This window comes from Eleginops maclovinus, chromosome 12 (genome assembly GCF_036324505.1).
Source record: "Eleginops maclovinus isolate JMC-PN-2008 ecotype Puerto Natales chromosome 12, JC_Emac_rtc_rv5, whole genome shotgun sequence".
In the NCBI taxonomy this organism is placed as follows: Eukaryota; Metazoa; Chordata; class Actinopteri; order Perciformes; family Eleginopidae; genus Eleginops; species Eleginops maclovinus.
Genome location: NC_086360.1, coordinates 9356427 through 9378480, shown reverse-complemented (window position 1 = coordinate 9378480; position 22054 = coordinate 9356427). Strand labels below are relative to the sequence as shown.

The 22054-nt window shown below is 40.9% G+C and overlaps 1 protein-coding gene across 3 annotated transcripts in view; it reads right to left on the bottom strand.

Moving 5' to 3' along the window:
• Positions 1-339: 339 nt before the first annotated feature.
• castor1 (cytosolic arginine sensor for mTORC1 subunit 1) overlaps positions 340-22054 on the bottom strand; it is a 29470-nt gene continuing 7755 nt past the window's right edge. Inside the window, exons 3-9 of one of the 3 annotated variants that reach the window (XM_063897567.1) lie at positions 21059-21252; positions 20448-20604; positions 18962-19085; positions 18322-18438; positions 18053-18135; positions 12285-12379; positions 340-1383 (exon numbers count right to left, since the gene is read on the bottom strand). In XM_063897567.1, coding sequence (XP_063753637.1) covers positions 1312-1383; positions 12285-12379; positions 18053-18135; positions 18322-18438; positions 18962-19085; positions 20448-20604; positions 21059-21252 — 842 coding nt within the window. In that variant the 3' untranslated portion in view covers positions 340-1311. Of the gene's footprint in view, positions 1384-8418; positions 9525-12284; positions 12380-18052; positions 18136-18321; positions 18439-18961; positions 19086-20447; positions 20605-21058; positions 21253-22054 lie in introns of those variants that run through there. The other 2 variants (XM_063897569.1, XM_063897568.1) reach the window with 2 other exon arrangements.

The window sequence follows — 22054 nt, the reverse complement described above, 5'->3', positions numbered from 1 at the left end:
GTTAAAGAACTTCAGAGATTGTGACATGAATGACAGAATGAAAAAGAATCAAACCACGTCATTGCTATTTTCCTGTCAAATGTGGAAAGGTTTCAGACACCTTCGGAAATATTGACAAATATCACTCTAGGTATAAAAAGGCTATATGTAAATATATCTGTACTTTAAGTGGACGCAAGTCACTCAAATCTCCCTCATTAAGTTGAGTCATGATGAATGACAGATGTTGAAGGATAATCAGTTGATCATGAGATAGTCATTATTAGTTGGAACTTGTTGTGCTATGAGCATTCATGCTTTATGAGTTTAACTGACTCTTGACAATAAGTCGACAAAGAGTCAATATTTTCAATGCTCTTTATTGAATGAAGCAGCACAACAATTACAAATGTTTACAGAATATGTTTACTTCAAATTGTACAAAACTTGTACCAAAGAAAATGTCTGAGTGAGCTAAATAAAACGTTTATTGTGCAAATAAACCCAAAAAATAAGACATAGTGTTATTGACCTACGGGTAATACTAAAGTAAAGAAACACTGACCTCTTAAAAAAAACAAACACTGGCCAAACCTTTGTCCTGCTTGACAGCATTTGTAGTAGTTTTACTATATAAGAACTACCCACACATTCTTCTCAGACCATAACGAGTGAGTCCTGTTTGAAGAGTCACTTTCTTTAAATGTATTGTAAGATTAACATTCTCCCAAAGCTTCACACTTGCAATTCTTGCGAATGGCTTTAGATGTAAAATAAAAAAGAAATGTTATTTAGACACATGGCATGATGATATAAACCTTGCTGGAAGACTAAGTTGTGCATTTATAGCACTGGTGAAATGTATGTGAAGGTGTTTTGCTTTAGAGCTACAAATATTATAACCAAATCAACCTACACCAAGAGATATCTGCATTAGAGTGAAAGGGTCATTAATCTGACTTTGTGCTTATGAATTTGAATGTGTGTGTGTGTGTGTGTGTGTGTGTGTGTGTGTGTGTGTGTGTGTGTGTGTTTTGGAGTCATTGTGCATTTTGAAGTGCAGACCAGCTTGTGGGCCCCCTGGGATTCAGTGCATCCCACTTAAGATAGGTAAGACAGGAGGCCTCACGGACAAACTGTGTGCACACGATCGAGAAGCGCTTCTGGTGTTCATGGCAAGTTCGTAGTAGTTAATACTGCTGGCGATGCAGTGCTAGTCTAGGCACAGGGTTAGCCACTTTTCCTGCTGCCGTGCCACCCTTGGCCAACGTCGCTGGAGTGAGAGACGGCAAATGGAGCCAGGATCATCCAGCTCATACAGGACTTCAGAAATCAACTAGCTGCTGGATCTTTCCTCTGATGCTGGAGCATGTCTGTTACGCTCACTATGTCCTCTTCTGGGACCTAGAAAATGGCAGAGGAAAATAAAGCAATGTTGATTTGTATCCTTCGCTATACACACTACATATTCACACTTTAAACATTCGTAAGGGTGAACAAACAGTTGCCTATTCACAAATCCAGCAGACACACTTTTAGCCACGTCGGATGTTCTGCTGCCTGCTGGAACTCGAACAAAGTATAGGAGCTGTGAGAGTGAACCGGAACAACACAGAGGTCATAAAACCAAAACAAGGAGCTAGCTGAAAGTAAATACCACATAACATGTGTAATCAGGGGAAATCCATATAGAACATTCATTCTGTGGGCCACTATCAATGTCTTTGACGCATAAAATATGATTCACCTTTTGTCATCGCCTTCAGAGTTTCTTCCAGTTGTCTGTTTTCATGTCAATGATGTGCTAGTTATTGCCCTATTTGGGCCTGACATCACTGATTTCAAGTAGCAAAACCTTAAAATAATTGTCATTGTCTGGAAATTACCCTAAATTTGTCAGTGAGTATTTGACAGGAAATAACCAGTGACCTACTGTACCATCATCCTATAGGCGCACTAGGAGAGGAAATATAGTCAGCTATGTTTGATTTGTGACCTAGAGCTTTCTATATCACTTCCTTTATTTGTAATCTTCTTCTTTTTTTGCAAAACAGGATTATCATCTTGAATTGCAAATGTCGCTTTCAAAATGCTAATAAAACACATTCAAAGGTTCAAAGGTTTTATTTGTCATATGCACAGTAGATCCAGCGTATATGTTGGCAATGAAAATCTTATATCCCAGGCTCCTCCAACAACTCAACATACATGGTGCAAATAAGATAAATAAAATAGTGCAAAAAAGAAAATATATACAATAATAACACTAAGGATGTAAAGATGTAAAATATACATATGTAGAATGAATTGAAATGATTTAAATATAATGTACCGTAATTTAAATACTTTACACCAGGGGTGCCCAACCAGTCGATCGCGGGCTGAGTTCCAGTCGATCGCGAGAAAATGTTGTGTGTAAACTATCCTCCTACTGTTGTGTAAAATAGGCCTACATTCAAACTTCCAACTTAAAACACCTTAAATAGGCACAATGAACTGCTGATCGCGTGAAGCAGTGTGTACATTTGTACAGCTATAGTAAGGTAGATCAGGCATAATCAAAGAAAAAATCTAGGTTCTAACTAAGGACTCGGAAGGGTGCGAGAAGCTTGACTAGAGAGAGTGGATACTACCAAGGTGGCAGAAGCTAAAAAATCTAAAACTTATCATTTTCATTCAGAGTGGGAGGAGGATTCTTTTTTCGTGTATTCGAATGCCAAGTCCATCTGTCTTATCTGCAATGCAAATGTGTCTTTACCACAGAAAGGGAATTTGGAGCAGCATTTCAAGACGGTCCACAAGAGCTACGATACAAACTGCCCAGCTAAATCACCACTGCGCTCCCGAAAAGTCAGCTAGCAGCACAACAGTCCATTTTTACCAGGCCCAATACCACAAGTAAGGCTGCAACCATAGCTTCTTATCGTGTCTGTCGTGTTCTTGCAAAAGGAAAGAAACCTTTCAAGGATGGTGAGATTATGAAAGAAGCGTTCATGGAAGCTGCAGATGCACTTTTTGCCGATTTTAAAAATCGAAAGGAGATTGTGTCTGCTATTCAGGATGTGCAGCTATCAAGAAATTCTGTTACACGGCGATGCAAGGGAATGGCGGAGGATGTTGAACGGCAATTGAGGAATGATATTGACACATGTGAGTGTTTTTCTCTGCAAGTCGATGAATCCACTGATGCTGTGGATGTGGCTCAGCTATGTGTGTTCATTAGAATGGTTTTTGACAATATGAGTGTAAAAGGAGAGCTGCTGACCATTTTGCATTTGAAAGGGCACACAAGAGGCACAGATATTTTTCAGGTTTTTATGGAATTTGTTAGTAAGAGCAAGTTGCCCCTCTTCAAACTCATCTCCATTACAACCGATGGGGCTCCAGCAATGATTGGACGTACTGCTGGGTTCATTGGATTGTGCAAACAGTTTGAATCTTTCCCGGATTTCCTGAATTACCATTGTATAATTCACCAGCAAGGGTTGTGCAGGAAGATTTTAAATATGAAAGAGGTGATGGATGTGGCTAACAAGATTGCCTGCTCTGTTCGGGCCAGGAGTCTGCAGAGGCGATTATTCCGTGCACAACTGGAGGAGACCGGTGCAGAACACACAGATCTGCTGCCGCACACAGACGTAAGGTGGCTCAGCAGAGGTACATTTCTGGAACGGTTTTCTGAATTGTTGCCCGAAATTAAAGACTTTCTGAAACGTTCAAACCATGCTGAATATGCACAGCTAGAAGACAGTCAGTGGCTCTTGGATGAAGCCTTTCTTACTGATCTGACTGACAAGCTCAATAACTTGAATCTAGATCTGCAGGGTAAGAACAAACACCTCATCAACATGATCAGCTCCGTGAACACCTTTAAAAGCAAGTTGCTGCTGCTATCAAGCAGGTTGCAACCGTGTGATCTGCGGAACTTTCCACACATGGACACAGAACTTAAGCGTCAGGGCAAAGACTGTGCGGAGCTTGAGAGTGCACGTTATGATGATCAAGTGCTAAGCATCTTGTCAGAATTTGACAGGCGCTTTACTGACTTTGCATCCATTGAGCCTGTGTTCAGTTTTCTCAGTTTTCCATTTGGGGAGACTATAGATGTGGATTGTATAACGTCCAAAGTGGCATCACTCTTCAACCTGGATAGCGGTGCTATTGAGAATGAGATCCTCACACTAAGTAATGACATTGAGCTCAAATCAAGAGCTACACCTGACACAAATGTCCAATTCTGGAATCTAATGCAGAAAGAGAAGTACCCCAACCTCAGACAAACTGCAAAGAATTTGACTGCACTTTTTGGATCAACATATTTGTGTGAGTCTGCCTTTTCACATATGAAAATCATTAAGTCAAAATACAGATCCACCAGGACTGATGACCACCTTGCGGCCTGCTTACGGCTGGCACTCAGCTCCTACTGTCCAGACTATGAGAGACTAGCTTCCTCCTCTCAGTGCCAGAAGTCCCACTAAGGTAGAGAACCACTTTTCCAACTTAAATTAGGCATTGTATTAATTGGGTTGTATGTTGTTGTGTTGTTACGGGCCAGTCCTAGGCCTACTATGCTTATTCTTTGCACGACGTACATTTACTTCAATAAATGTATTATTATTGTTAAAACTTGATCTTTGTGTCTGAAAATTGTGTTATTATATAGGTGCACAATTAATTGTGGCTACGCTATGGCTTCTGATATGGCTTGGTAGATCTCGACACACTATCAACTTTAAAAGTAGATATTGGTTCAAAAAAGGTTGGGCACCCCTGCTTTACACTGTTGTATGAGCAGGTAGACAGATACATATATTACGTATAAACAGATATGTATGGCAGATGTGTATATACAGTATGTATGTGTGTACTATAAACAGATGTGAGTAGACATTCACAGAGCTCAGGAGTTCAGCAGTCTTATAGCCTGTGGTATAAAACTGTCTCTGAGTCTGGTGGTCTTGGTCCGGATGCTGCGGTACCGTCTGCCAGACGGCAGCAGACAGAACAGATTGTTGCTCGGTCCTTTATTATCCTACCAGCCTTCTTCCTACACCGCTGGGTGTAGAGGTCCTCCATGGATGGCAGCTCCGTCCTGGTGATGTGCTGAGCAGTTTTCACCACCCTCTGTAGAGTCTTACGGTTGAGGGCGGTGCAACTGCCATACCAGGCGGTGATGCAGCCAGTCAGGATACTCTCGATGGTGCACCTGTAGAAGATACAGAGTATCCTTGAGTCCATGTTGAACTTCCGCAGCCTGCGGAGGAAGAAGAGCCGCTGTCGAGCTGTCTTGGATATGACCCTGGTGTGATGTGTCCATGTCAGGTCCTCACTGATGTTTAACCCGAGGAACCTGAAGCTGCTGACTCTCTCCACAGGAGTCCCGATGATGGTGATGGGTGTGTGTGCCTCTCTCTGCATCTTCCTGTAGTCCACAATCAGCTCCTTTGTTTTGCTGACGTTGAGATGGAGGTTGTTGTCCTGGCACCAAGATGTCAGGGCTCTGACCTCCTCTCTGTACGCCGTCTCTTCGCCGTCTGTGATCAGGCCGATGACGGTCGTGTCATCAGCAAACTTGATGATGGTGTTGGAGCTGTGTGTGGCCACGCAGTCGTGTGTGAACAGGGAGTAGAGGAGAGGGCTGAGCACACAACCCTGAGGGGCTCCAGTGTTGAGGGTCAAGGTGGAAGATGTGATGTTCCCCATCCGCACTGCCTGGGATCTGCCCGTCAGGAAGCTCAGGATCCAGTCACAGAGGGGGCTGTTGAGCCCAAGGTCCCTGAGCTTAATGATGAGCTTGGAGGGCACAATGGTGTTGAATGCTGAACTGTAGTCAATGAACTGCATTCTCACATAAGTGTTCCTCGGTCAAGGTGGGAGAGGGCAGTGTGGAGGGTGAGGGAGATGGCATCATCCGTGGACCTGTTTGCCGTGTAGGCAAACTGCAGGGGGTCCAGTGAGTCAGGGAGGGAGGTGACAAAAGGTTTGACTAACCGCTCAAAGCACTTCATGATGTTGGAGGTGAGTGCAACTGGGCGGTAGTCATTGAGGCAGATGGGTTTTGTCTTTTTGGGGACAGGGACAATGATGGACTCTTTAAAACATGTGGGGACTACAGACTGGAGCAGTGACCTATTGAAAATGTCTGTGAACACATCTGCCAGCTGAACTGCACACACCTTGAGAGCACGGCCAGGGATGCCATCAGGTCCAGGAGCCCTGTGTGTGTTGATCCTTTTCAGAGATCTACACACATCTGCACTGGTTAAAACCAGTGAGCAGGGATCCTGGGCCTTCTGTGCCTCCACAGCCGGGGGCCTCTCAAAGCATGCATAAAATGTGTTCAGTTCATCTGGGAGAGATGCAGACACTTCCTCAGCACCTCGTTGTCCTTTTGTAGTCTGGCGTTAGAGCCCTTGTAGTTCGACTCCACCTTGTCCCTGTATCGTCTTTTCGCACTGCTAATAACTCTCCAGAGTGCATACCTGGAATTCCTGTACTCATCCAAATCACCGCTGCTGTGCGCGATGGCCCATGCTTTAAGTTTAGCTCGGACCTCGCCGTTTATCCAGGGCTTCTCATTTGGGAATGTCCGTACAGTAATCTGCGGCACGACGTCATCGATGCATTTGCCGATGTAGCAAATGACCGCGTCAGTGTGTGTGTTTATATTGTCCTCCTCAAACACACACCACTGCGTGATACCAAAGCAGTGGTGGAGAGCAGCCTCAGACTGCTCGGGCCAATGCTGCACTGTCCTCGTCACAGGTCAGTCCTTCTTCAGTCTCTGCCGGTAAACCGGGAGCAGAAGAAGAGATATGTGGTCTGACTTGCCGAAGGGGGGGCGGGGGAGGGTATATCCATGCCGGAAAGGAGTGTAAAGATGGTCCAATGTATTGCTGCGTGGGGCAGCTGACGTGCTGATAGTATTTCGGCAGGACTACCTTCATGTTGGCTCTGTTAAAATCCCCGGCCACAATAAATGCGGCCTCTGGCCGTGAAGTCTCTGTCCTGTCGATAATCCCATACAGCTCCTCCAGCGCTGTGTTGTTGTCAGCTTGCGGCGGAACATACACTGCTGTTAGAACAACAGATGTGAACTCCCTCGGCAGATAAAAAGGCCGGCATCCGATCATGATGTGCTCTAGGCTGGGAGAACAGTCGGAAGAAATGATCTCCACATCTGAGCACCAGTTGTTGTTAATCATGAAGCAGACACCTCCTCCCTTGCTCTTCCCTGAGTTTATTGTCCGGTCCTGGCGATGAATGGAGAATCCGTGTGGAGCAATGGCGGCGTCCGGTATCGAGGGGTCGAGCCAAGTCTCCGTGAAAACCAAAACATTACAGGTCTTAATGTCCCGTTGAAATGCCATCCTGCTACGGAGTTTGTCCAGTTTATTATCCAGGGATTGGACATTTGCCAGAAGTAAACTCGGTAAAGGAGGCCTGTTTTCACGTTTCCTCAGCCTGACCAGGAACACGGCCCGGGATCCTCGCCGTCTCTTCCTCCTGCACTCCACAGGTAGAGCTCCAGCAGGTAGACACAAAGACTCTCCATTGTTTGCAGGTCGTGGTGGATTATTGCTGTCCACCAGCGACTTGATGTGTAAAAGTTGTTCTCTATCATATTGGATGATAGGGCTCGCTTTGGCGGTTTGCATGTTGCAAAAAATGTTAAAAACAACCAACAAAGTAAAACAATAAAAACACTAAGATGTGGAGTTGTTGAGGAGCTCGAGACACGGCAGTCATCCTCGGCGCCATTTCAATTAAAATAATGATGTTACTGGAGATTCCATGATTGGTCACATCGTGAGATACCGAGTGAGGTTTGAAAGAGAACAAGTACATAATATTATCCATCATCACAGACTAAAGAGTAGTTGCTTTGAAATAATTGATTTCAAAATACTGCTGCTGGTTTATAAAGCATTGAATGTTTTAGGGCCAAAATACAATTCTGATCTACTGCTACATTATGAACCATCCAGAACTCTGAGGTCTTCTGGGACGGGTCAACTTTCTGTCCCCAAAGTCAGAACTTAACAAGGAGAAACAGCCTAGCATTATGCTACAACTATCTGGATCAAACTGCCAGACACCTGCAGGTCTGCTGCAACTCTTACTACTTTTATATCCAGGCTGAATTATTCATATCCAACAAAGCACTATAATTTTTATTGATGTAATTTTTACCTGTGTTATTCATGTTTTATGTTTATTTATTATCTTTGCTTTTTAATGATATTCATATTAATATTATTATTAATAATAATAATACATTTGATTTATAAAGCACCTTTCATTGCTTGACAGTAATCCCAAAGTGCTACAAGGGGCATAAAAAAGAAACAAACAAAACTTTAATTTTAGATTTTTATTTTTTTTTAAAGAAAGGTTTTTAGGCCCTTCTTGAAGGCGTCATTGGCCTCTGAAGCCCTAAGGTGTTCAGGGAGGGAATTCCACAGGTGGAAAGCAGCTGCACAGAAGGCACGATTCCCCAGGGTGCAGAGTTTTGGCATTCCCGTGGATGCACTGATGAGTGAGTAGTGATATTTCGGGACAGGAAGCCATTGGAGGGAATGAAGAATGGGTGTGATGTGATCATATTTTCGCACCCTCATCAGGATCCTAGCGGTTCTGTTCTCTATTTATTGGAGCTTTTGAAGGCTCCCACTAGGATTCTCGATGAGAAGAGCGTTGCAGTAATCGAGCCTTGAGGATACAAAGGCATGGACCAGTTGTTCAGCATCTGAATGGGAGAATGTGGGACGGAGTTTTGCAATGTTCCTGAGGTGGTTGAAGGAGGTTTTGCACAGGCGTTTGAAGTGGGTATCAAAGGTCAGATGACGGTCAATTCTTAAAGACAGGTTGGTAATTGTTGCGGAGGGTGGAATGTTTTGGCCAGAAAAGGTGATGTGGGTTATGGGAGATGACTGGATCTGTTTTGGTGTGCCGACTAAAATAGCCTCCGTTTTGCTGATATTTAGCTGCAGGAAAATCTGTTGCATCCAAGCCTTTATCTCCTCAAGGCAGGTGTTTATGGATGAAGAGGTCAGTGATGATGCATGGGCGATAGGATCTGTCTTTATATATAGCTGCGTGTCATCAGCATAACAATGGAACGATATTCCATGCTGGCTGATGACATTGCCAAGGGGCAGAGTTTAGAGGGTGAAAAGAGTGGCCCCGAGGGTCGACCCTTGAGGACTGGGAGCTTGCACCTCCCAAGGAGACATACTCTGTTTTTCTAGACAGGTAAGACTGGAACCAGCTCAGGGCAGAGTCAGAGAGTCCTATGGTGTATTGGACGCGCTGAAGGAGGATGTTGTGGTCGATAGGGTCAAACACTGCAATCAGATCCAGGAGGATGAGTAGAGATGGTGAGCCAGTGTCAGCCGCCATCAGCAGGTTGTTTGTGACCCTGACTAGAGCTGTTCCAGTGCTGTGGGCAGAACGGGAACCGGACTGGAATTTCTCATAGAGGCAGTTTAGTTTAAGCTGGTCCTGAACCTGTGTGGCAACCACTTCTTCCAGCACCTTGGCTAGAAATAAGAATGATTGTTTTTAAATGCCATTTTATAATAATATGTTTCTTAAAGCTCTTAAGGTCTTTCATTTTTGGAAAGCACTTTCAATTGCCTTCTGTTGAAAGGTGCTATATAAATAAACTTGCCTTGCCTTGAAAATGCAATTAATGAGACAGTTTTATTTCAACTTGCAATGTTTTAGTAATTTTGCTTTTCAAATGCAAGCGTGGTAATAGCACATAACTTAAATAATACATCACTTTCTGTTTTACGATCCATATGAATTGGGAGATTACCTACAATGTGTTCAATCTAGGTTGTAGAAATAATTCCCTGATAATAATATACAGCGTTGAACAAGAAGTTTTCAAGTGGAAACAATTGTGAGGTCACAGCTAGAATAAGTTTCCTTATTGGAATTTGCAGAATTATTAGGCCTGTCTGTGGTTTATACTGATCCCACACAAAATTCCAGGAAATTTGACAGTGATTTGGCTCAATGACCCTGTATGACACTTAGTTCAAGTTCAAGTTCAATGACATGATGGATTGCATAATACAGCTACGAAAGTGAGCTAAACACTCAAAGCATTCTGAAAGTAGGAGTGTAAGTGAACCATTGAATACCATTTACAATTTCTTTGTTCAATTTTGGTCACATTTGGACACATGTAAAGTTTTCTTGGTCATTTTTATGATAACAGGTGGCCGGAGTTAGTGATGAAGTTGGTAAAGGTAAAACTAAACTAATAAAAGAGATACAGATACCGTCTGTCATATATGTGGTAAATTTGTAAATTTACAAACACAAAAGTAGTTTTGGTTTAGGCTGAAAATAGCATTTAAATGAGTTGTGTATTAAAACTTCTTATTACATGGCTTAGTTGATTACTCGATTCTGATTGGTCAATTCGGACATTTCAGAGGTTAATATGTCAGTAGTACAGACCAATGTTGAGCACTATAATGGCCGTTGCTAAGGAGGATCAAGAGAGAGAAAGGAAAAGATGTTAAAAGACGGAGCGCTGGACGTCAAACAGACAGAGTAAACACTAACAGGAGCAAGGTATAGGCTCTGTAGTGTTTAAGGACTTATGAGAGGAAAATAAACTGTGAACAGACTTGGACAATCACAGAAAACATCAATCAGAGCTGCATTCATTTTAAGTTAAGTTGTTGTCTGAATTCTAGCTCTTGGTGCGCCATGGAACGTAGTTTTATTTTCTTAGCGGAAGAAATACGATAATTTTCAAGTCAATACAAACTTTTTATCCCTTTCTTATCAACGAGTTACAGTTATGCATTACTTTTAGCTTTAACGCAGTAATATAATGCATTCATTCTGAAATGTGGGTAATATAATACCAGTTACAATTCTCAGTAACACAGTTACAACACATTTTAACCCAAAATGATGTGGTGTTTTGTATTTAAGAATTCACCAACAGCGCAAGACATTCCAACACCAGAGAAACAATTGTGCCGGTACAATAGTAACTCAGTAAGCCTGTTTACTATTGGTTAAGAGGGCTGCAGGAACAGATTCGCGAGAGCTGCAGTGTCACAATGCAGAGCTGCAGGCTCGGAGAAAAGAAAAGAAAAAGACAGGCGTGAGCGCAGGCCAAAGCAACAGAAGGTACATTTCTCTGGGTCTTCCTCTTTGATCCAGAGAAGTTAAGAAACTCTTGGCAGAGTGTTGAAGATATGCAGCCTCTGTCCTCTGTGAAATCGCCGGCTTTTAGAAAGCTTGTCAGCCAAATCCCCGTTAACACACCAATGACCAGGTGAGCTAACATTGCAATGGATATACAGCAGGTTACTGGGCCGTGCCGAGGCTCCACTAACATGTTATTAACAGCGATGTAATGTTACCGGTATCAACTATTATTCAGCCCAGTAAACTGGAGCATGAGTTAGAATTCTAGCATGAGTTTAATTTCTAGCTCTTTTCTTATTTTCAGCATGTACTGCCAGATAGATAAATAGTTTTAATTAATGAGCTGCAATAAACTGTATCTTAGCATTTAAAGCCATACTTTTGCGGTTATTTTGGTCAAAGTAACGCAAAAGTAGTGTAACGCACAGTTCAGAGACAGTAATAATGTAATGTAACTTATTACTTTAAAAAGACAGTAATATGTACTGTATTACATTTTGGAAGTAACTTGCCCAACCCTGAACCTAATACACTCCAACATCCAGGAAAATATTTATTTGAAGAAAGCTTAATTAGTCTAAAAGAAAATTCTTTACCCTGTGGACGGGACAGTTTATAATTTAGAAAAAGAAACACTAACGTTATAACTCTGAATATAAATATAAATGCATCTTTAAACACCTCCTTTTTCTTGAAGGAGATAAGGTTTTGTAAATGTGTACAGTTATTGGATGATTGCTGATGATCAAACTAATAATATGCATTATAGGATTTTAATAATCATATTTTAGCTAAATAAATATGTCCATTTGATGAACCTATGAAGCCATATACCTTTTTCTCCAATTTATAAACAAGCTTGTATCAGAAAAAAAACCCTGAAGCCGTTTTGGAATCACCTGCCTTGCTCATGAATGAACCCCAAAGGAATGCTTACAGGAATATTTGTTTATCTGATCATTCTTAGTCTCCCACACTACAGAAGAAAAAACAAACTTGAAATGTTGAAATATCTGAGCTAAGAGTCATCATTTGTGGAGGCATTGCACTAATATGTCGTGGTTTTGACTGCTTGGTGACGGAGACCTAGCTAGATGACATGGAGATGTTGGACTCACCAGAGCGTGGTCGAAGCTGAAGGTGCTGATGTAGTAGGCAGAGATGTCGCTGTCCGCCAAAGGCTGAGATATCTGGGCCACTATTCCACATTCATCTACAGAGAGTGGAGGACAAATGCACAAATAAACATGCAAGTATCACAAATATAAACAGCTGTTATTAAGCCAAATTTAAGATTTGTAATTGCCTGGAAATGTAATCACATGATAGATAGAATCGGAGGATGAAACCCTCTTTATTAGTCACATACATGCACACAGCAGAGCACACACAGTGAAATTAGTCCTCTGCATTTAACCCATCCTAGTACTAGGAGCAGTGATAATGTAAACTCTGTTATTTCCAATTGCTACCATTTGCTTTGAATTATGTTAGGTAATGATAAGAAAAAGAACATGATGCATCTGAGTTAAAATTACTGGACTGTACGTATAAGACATGTAATAGAAAAACACAAGACAAGGAAATGACACTACTGGTGGACCCATTTATATATATATATATATATGGGCCATTCTACCGAATTGGTTCAAAGTGCAGTCCCTCAACAAGAAAAATAATTTAAAAGTCTTCAGACAAAGATATTTACTAAGAATATGTTATGGTATATTTAATCCCAAGGCATTAAATGAGATAGTGATAAGCTAAATATATACAAAATCATCATTTATAGGGTACTTTATATTGGGAAGTTGCTGTCAACAACCCTGACATCTAAATTTCAATTTCTGTAAATAACACTTAAAACAATTTTAAGAATTTTTTCAATGGTGTGATTACAAATATCTTTATGATTACCTTTAAACAGAAGTTGAAATATTTAGAATTATTGTGGGTTTAATCTTTAAATTAAAAAACTATACTCAAAAAATCATGTCCCCAGTTTGCATGTCACTATCGAAACACAAGAGTTTTAGTCCATTGGCTGAGCCTGGTTTTTAGCCACACACCCTGCATTTTGGATTGGGAAGTGTTACAGCATCTCAGACCTTCATGGCTGAATGGTAAGTAGCAGAATCCCATACTTTTTATCTAAATGTGTTCCAAAGTCTGAAAATCGGCGTGTAACCATAAGAATTGTCACTACCAAACACATATTCTCTTCAATTAAGATAACTTTTTGGGGTTTTATGCAAAATATTATGTTTTTATGAGTGTACCCCTCTTCAAAGACATGTATGCTAGCCATGTGCTTGCTAGCATTCTTTAGTTATGCTCAAAGTTAGCTAGAATTGTCACTACCGAAACAGTCACTACCGAAATATATGGTAAAGTTTCGAGAGTGACATGATCATTTTGGTAGTGACAAAATTGAATGGTAAGAAGTAGTTCAATCCCATCATTTTAAAATAAATGTGTTGTGTGGACTAAATGGTAAACATGTAGATAATGCTGATTTCTATCTGAAATTGTTCAGGGGAGAACCAAAATGCCAAAACAAATGAGAAAAAGTGGAGCAGAGAGGCTGAGAGAATACAGGAAAAGAGTGAGGGATGATCCAGTGAAACACGAAGAATATTTAAGGAAGGAAAGAGAAAGAAATAGGAAACGAAGAGAAGAGGGAAAGTTGAAATGTATCAGTGATTTGTCCAACAGGGAGCAAAGGAAGGTCAGGAAATCATGGAGGAAAAGACAGCAAAAGCACAGGGTGTTGGCAAAAAGACAGAGCGAGATGGAGACATTTTGCAGGGCTTCAACACCACCAAGCACTTCTACTGAGGCTGATCAGACACCAGAGCCTAGGCCTGCAGATCAGAAAAGGACAAGAAGTGCAACTAGCACTTCTAGCAAGGCTGATCAGACACCAGAGAATAGACCTGCAGACAAGAGAAGGAGAAGGGCAAAAACCTCTAACTACAGAAAATTACAGAAACTAGAGCAGAAGGTCAAAGACGTGCAGCGAAGAGAAGCAACATTGAAAAAAAGATGTCAGAGGTTAAAACTGAGGTTGACATCAGATAAGTCATATTGTTCCCCAAGAACAAAAACTAATAATGATGTAAAGCAGCACAGAGTTCCTGCTCATATTAGAAAAACTCTGCTATTTCGCAATACACTTATGCACCAAATGGAGAAAAAATACAAATCTGTCAACTATAAACAAAAGCATGCATTTAGAAGAGCTGTCTCTATAGGTTTCTCAGAAAATACAAACTTGTAAATTTGCTCAGAAAAACAGTAGGTATCTCCCACAAAGTCTACAACAAGACTGTAGACAAGCCACAGTCCAGGTTCAACTATCAGAGAAGTGGAAATAAAAAGACCATGGACATAGTCAAGATGTTCTTAAGTCGAGATGACAATAGTCGGGCATCAGCGGGGCAGAATGAAACAATCACAAGATTCAAAAAGAAGAAACAAAAGAGGCTCCTCTCTGACTCAATGCTGAATTTGCATCAGAAGTTGATGCTGGAGATGCCTCATTTGAAGCTGTCCTATTCGCTTTTCTGCAGGATAAAACCTTTTTGGATTGTTGCCCCAAACATCAACAACAGGGAGACATGTGTCTGCAAATTGCATGACAATGCCCAAATGAAAGCAGACAGGCTCAAGCACCTTGGCATTATTAACTCATCAAGCTTGAGCAACGTTGCTGAGGAGCTGTGCTGTACTGTACTGTAAAGCTTGCATGTACAGGGAATGTCTCTCTTGTAAGAACAAGTCTCTCACACACACCACAAGTACTGGTACATCAGGAACAGAAGCCACATGGTGGTACCAGTGGCTCACGAAAAAAGAAGATTATGAAAAAGAAAAGGACGGAGAAAGACAGAAGATCACTGTGACAAAAACGGTCAAACAGAGATGTGAGGGCAGCCCGCAACTCCTTTTGGAAGATTTTGAGAGAGAAATGAAAGCCAAAGTGTGCAAGCACCTCTACATTCATCACCAATACAGACAGCTACAATCCCTGCACAGATCTCTGAAAGAAGACAAAGCTATTCTTCACATTGACTATGCAGAAAACTGGCAGTGCAAATATGCAAAGGAGGTGCAGCAAGTCCATTTTGGAGCATCACACAGGCAGACTACACTGCACAATGATGTTGTGTACACCTCAGATTGTACACTGACATTCTGTGCATTGTCACCTTCCATGAAGCATGATCCTCCTGCCATTTGGGCTCAGCTTAAACCAGTTCTTCAGCTTCTGAAGGAGAACCATCCGAGGATCCAAAAGCTCTTTTTCATCAGTGATGGGCCGACTATGCAATATTGAGGAAAGAAGAACTTCTATCTCTTGAGCACCATTCCTTTCCAGATGGGATTTACCGCTGTAAACTGGAGTTTCCTGGAAGCTGGTCACGGGAAAGGGCCTGCTGATGGCGTTGGAGCCACCATGAAGAGAACCGCTGATTCACAGGTAGCCAGGGGTACTGACATACCCACAGCCAAAGTCCTCTATGACACACTCATTCCTCTCACCAAAGTCAAGCTCCTCTACGTGGAGGAAGACCAGATAAACAGAGTAAACACTCTCCTGCCAAATGAGCTGACCACCATCAAAGGTACACTGAGTATTCATCAAGTAATCCGCACTACGCCTGGCACGATCCATTATAGAGTGCTCAGCTGCTTCTGCAACAGAGAGAACATCTGTCCCTGTTTCCACCCATCGTCCTCCAACATTGCACCACATTTACAGCCTGGAAGAGATGTAAGAACATCTGAAACAACAGCCTCAGAAGATGGAAGCCGTTCCACCTCAAGATCTGAGTGTGAAGGGACTCTCTGTCCAGTTGATGAGGTCACTGAAGACCTAGTTGGAAAATGGTGTGTCATTACATATGACGATGACCCATATCCTGGAATCATTGAAGACATAGAAGAAGGTGATTTGTACATCTTTTCATTTTTTCCTCACAGATTTCCAAATTACATTGATGATATTTCTCTCTTTCCGTTTATTCTCTCTTGGTCATTTTCCGTTCTTATATTCCCATTCCCTTTGAATCAAACTTCATCTCATAGTCTTATAAGATTGCAATACAAACAATACTTATCATGTCTCACCCAATGTCCTTTTATTTCACCTGTTATCTGTGTGCAGGTGCCCTTGAGGTCAAAGTCATGCACAACATTGGGCGGAAAAAACGCTTTTTTTGGCCGCGACTAGAGGACAAGATCTGGTACACAGTGGACAAGGTCGTCACCTTAATCCCTCCACCAGAAAACGTCACACAGAGGCATGTCCAGATCAGCCCAAGAGTGTTCACTGCAGTATGTGAAAAACTAAATTTGTGAATGGATCAGACATACTAGCAATGATTGAAGCTACATGAAGACCACTTGCTTCCAGTTTCATCCTGATAGTTCACTGTTACAATTACATGCGTGTGTGTGTGTGTGTGTGTGTGTGAAATTTGTGTTCATGATCAGTTAATTCATTCAGATCATTTTCCCTTGATAATGTAATGTTGGTACTTTAAATGGTTCTGGATGAACAATTGTTATGTCTTCAAAAATAAAATGATTCTATCGACCACAAAACATTTGTGTTTGTAATATTCCCAACCTAAGGCATGTTATGAGTTAAGATTAAGCAATAAGGTTGAGGAAATATGATACAACCTTGCAAACAAAATACTGTGGTCACTACCGAAACAGTGCCGTCACTACCGAAACAGTGCCGTCACTACCGAAACAGTGCCGTCTACCGAACAGTGCCGTCACTACCGAAACACTGGATGTTTCGTAAAAAATAAAGTGATTTCAGTTATCAACTAAAATGTTATGATACTGATTGGTTTAAAGTATGGTCAATTTCATCAATCAGCAACTCTGGAATCAAAATGATCAGTATTACGCATGTTACAAAGAAATACTGCATTTAGATTTTGATGACTTGTATAAATTGAACTTTGAAATTTGGTAAAAAAATCATTTTCATTCATTTAATTCTGAAAACCTTCAAGAAATATTTGTTAACATACTCTTTAGAGGAGGGAAGTAAACACAATCTTAACAGATAAATAATAATATTGTTTTACTGTAGTGTATTACTTTGTTTCGGTAGTGACAATTTTTGGGAGAGGAAAGATATTCCAATACAGTCTGAAAGTAAAATATAAAAATGGACTGTTCTTTTACTAAATATGTGTACTTTAGATATGGTATAATATATATATAGTCAAAGTTTTGGGAATAAAACATATACATTTCAAACATTTTCCCAACCTGACTTTGAACCAATTCGGTAGAATGGCCCATATACATACATATATATATATATAAAAATCTGATCACTTTCAACGCAACTGACTGAATAATAAATAAATTATTATTCAATTATTTAATTGAAAACAGCAACTGATGAAAGAAGGCACATACAAGATTTAGTTTAAAATCACATCTCCATCAACAGAAAGCCTTACAATATAAAGACATTAGATAGTGCCATTACAACTGGATTTCTTGTGTATCACAGACATAATGCGTGAATCATATATTTTCCTAGGGCGATCCTGTCACATGTTACAGGGAATCAAACAGCTTATCTTACCATTTTGATATGCGTTTGTTCAAAGTTATACACAACTAATTGGCTTGCTATGTCTGAAAGATATGCAGGATTTGTTTAGTCATGTGTTGGTCAGAGTTTGCATATCCTGTAAGACTTCTTTTGTGATGTCAGATACCACCTGATCAATCCCAGCAGGGCAAGCAGATCCAGAAACAGGTTGGACTTTAACATATGAGTGATGCGCACTAACCTGCATATAGATTCAATTACTATGATAAAGTGTTTTAAAGAAAGCAGCCTTACCAAAGCCCAGCGGTTGTCCGCCTATACGAACCATTCGCCACAGCTCCCCAGAGGAGCTGGTGAAGAGGAGGTCAGCAGGAAACCTGGAGCACAAAGGTCAAACTGATGTCTAACAGGCAACCAAGAGCAGACAGAGAAACATTTCAGAGATGAAGAGGGCAATCTCTTGGGAGCAATCCCCAGATAAAAGCTAGCAAAATCTGATACACTTTTTAAAAAAGATGTCAAAGGTAGGTTTTTTCTTAGTGTAATGTACTGAGAATCCTTACTGTCTCTGAGCCTCGGTGTCCATCACCAGTGAGATGTAGCCATCAATGAGGGAGAAGGAGAAGAACTTGATGCAGTCCAAACCCTGGCTCGGAGCCGACTGCGCATCCTCCTTGGGACTGCAGAGGAGAAGAGACAAAGTTCGACAATTTTGATTTAATATTGTATATCATTTGGATTTAAATTATAATCAGAGGGGTCAAAAGACATGTGGCTGTATAGCTGAAAGTGTGTTTAATTTTAATTTATTTTAAAATGTCGTAACTTTAGTAATTAGAGCATTCCTATTGGAGGTTCTTTCTCTAAGGGGTTGTAAATGTAACTTCTTGGAATAAAAAGAAAACCCTAACCCAATTTTACGTAATTTTGATTTGAAAAACCGAAAAAGAATGCAAAAAAGAAATGAAAAACATTAAGCTATGTAGGGAAATTAATCTGCACAATAATGAGCAGTATAATTGAGTGTGAAAAAGGATCTCATATTCGTCTCATATTCAAGTTCTCTCAAATACGGTCATGTTATTAAACTGATGTGAAGTAATTCTATCCATGTGTTAAATGTGAAACAGTTGGTGTCTTGTTAGGATCATGTGCTGCCACCTTGTGTTTTAGAGAGGTACTGCAGTGCTGTGAACCACTCACCTGTTGGAATAAAACAGGACATCGATGAGCGTGGTGGCGATGGACGGCAGAGTGTCCGGGTCCAGAGACATGACACAGAACTGGTTCTGGGGGATTACTACTGGGTGGACCGTGGGCTGGATGGCTGGCAGAGAAAAGGCAGTGTTGGTTTGTGGGAAAATCTCAAGGTGTTTTCAGATGAAAGCTTCAACAGATACATGAATAGTGTTTTTTGGTTCATTATCCATGGTTCATTATTTGATTCGTAGACCTTAATCAAAAATCTGAAATCTATTAATGCACACAAGTTTAACTGTCTGTTTTACAGTGTTTCACAAGTACAGCTGCATTCTTATCAGTATTGTGCCAACAGTTTGTCAGTAAGTGCAATCTGCAAAACAAAACAGCATAGCTTGTGAAAGCTTCCAAAGAAGTTGGACATGAGTCAAGTTAAAAAAACATTTTTGGTCTTTGATGTTTTCTTAGAGCCGGCATCTTAAAGATGCAAAGATATGAAAGACTGTGAAAGGTTGTTCATATATTTCAGCATGTTTCACTCTTCGTACAGCGTGTTCTGTACTTTGTAAAAATAACATCCTGTAGAGGACACAGTATGTTTGAAACCTAGTGCGAACCCGCCTGTTTGCATTGTTTTTTTGTAATGTTATATAATGCAATATTGTTTAAGCCAAACATGGCTTTGTTAAGATCATCAGGTGTCCTTCAACAGTGGGTTCTTTTAGCCATAAACACATATTTCATTTTACATGCTATTCCTAAAAGAAAGAGAGAACAGAAGCTGTCTCTGCTTTTGAGAGGAACACTGAATTGAAAGAGGCTGGCAGTTAGAGTACTTTAATAAATTGACAAAGTATTTGTTCCCAAAGTGAATTATTAAACAGCTTTCATATTCTAAATGTAAACATCAGTTCACTAATGTCTTTTAGCAGCAAACGTGGAGAATTTAATACTGTATTTAACAATTCTTCACACAGCATATTTATGTTAAAACCTTGCATGTCTCTCCCACACACTCCCCCCCTGCCTGAAACACCTACATTGGACTCCTTTGTTTACTTCTCTTACATAATAACCTCGGTATGTAAAACCTACGCTGCTATTGACCAATGCTCCATTTTATGTGATAGGCTAAGGGGGTGGAACGTCTCTAAGTGGTTGACCAATCACAACAGAGCCGGCCAGCTCAGGACCTAAGATTTTCATTGCCATAACTACACTGTAGCTACTGTGTACATGACAATAAAAACCATTGAACCTTGAACCAATCAGAGCAGACTGGGTTCTGGTTTCAGACAGAGGGTGAAAAGAGGTGCTGCAGCACAGGGTGTATGAGAAAAATAAAGAACTTTTTGAACATTAAAGCATGGAAACATGTAACAGAAGAGGCACAAAATAAAAATATAAAACCTGAAAATGAGCGTAATAGGGCCCCTTTAAGTTTCTCCCCTGAGACTTTGATCAATACCTGAGAGGTAAGGGAACTCACACTGAACAAAGTGACCTCTACCTTCTTTGCCGTTCTTCTGGAGGCCGTTGATGACATCCTGACAATGCATAGGTACAGACTCCCCTCCCACCTCTTTGTAGATATTGAACTCCTCCTCCAGCGTGCTGACGACTACGGACAGGTCTTTCTCCTTTACCTACACAACATGGATGTTGATCATGATATTGTTTAATCTACACAGAGTTTATTGTGTAATCATTGTACATCATGTTGTTTCAGCCAATACCGGTTCACTCATTATTATTCTTGCTGACACAATCGTATGTCAAGTTGTTATCTATTTTTGCCCGCTTAACACTTTCACATGTAATACATCAACTAACTTTTTAGTGCCATCAGCTCACTCGGGAATCCCCAAAACTGATGAGTATACAAAAAGGCGTCTTTTGTCTGGCAGAGCTCAGTAGGTGACATGCTTCACAATCACTGTGAGATTAGAAGTCTGGAGTTTTTTATACATTTAGTTTTTGCTGCTCCAGACGTCTATAAATTAAACATTCTACTGCGCCTCTTTTATTTTGACAAGCTACTTAGGCTGGAGTGCAATAGAGTAGAGCAGAAATAAAAATATGCAAGTAGACGGGGCTCACCAGGATGAAGTCGGTCTGATAAGTAGAGAGCATGAAGACAGAAACGTGCTGCTGGGCCAGAGGGGCGATGACCGACTTGGCGATCTTGGTCACGCCGACAGCCTGTGAGCTGCTGGAGGCGTTGCCATTGGAGGCCACGTTGAGCGGCAGCCAGATGGAGCTTTCGACCTTGAGATGCTCTGAGGGCTGGAGCTCTGAGTGGGGTGCAGGAGAGAAAAGTTGCCTTTATGCAAATGTACCTCATTGAACATTTTCAATTTTAAGTGGCAAACCGGGCATACTATCACATCTTTTACACAGGGTAAATGGACCAAAATAGCCTTTATCTATTATAGTAAGCACATATATGCAGTCAACGAAAAACTAGGCGGATAGGGGTTTGGATTAGTTTACCAAAGGCAGTTTTTTGCCACCATCAATTTTGAAAATTAAAATCTTATCTAGATTTAAAAGTAGTTCTGTTCCACGATGGTTTGTTGAGAAACAAGAGCTCTTACAAATTCAGAAAACACAGTTTCATCAAATGTAGAATAAACTGATGCAGTCATATCTAGAGGGAAAAAGTACTGACAGCACACACCAAATGGTCAAACTGCATCAGTGACTATTTTTACAGCAATTACAATAGCTACTAAGTAACTTTTAAAAAAGCCCTCGTGCAATGAAGTGCTCAACGTCTGCAGCTCATTACTATTTTATGTTACTGCTGTAGGTAACTTCCTCTTGATTGCTGTTTAGTGTTACAGACACACACTTCCTCTGCCCAACCTCCTGTCTCTTCGTTCACCATGGAGACCAAAAACGTCCTCGCTATTTATACCACACAGTTAAACTTAAGTGAGTGAACCTGATACCAATGCATTAATAAGCTCAGACACGCAGTTCCTAGTAGGTGGTCAAGAAGGGCCTGAGTTCAAATGGGGGTCTTTTCCTTAGACCTGGCTGCAATAACCCAAAGTCTGTAAGCCAGTAAATAAAAGGCTTATGGAGTGATGA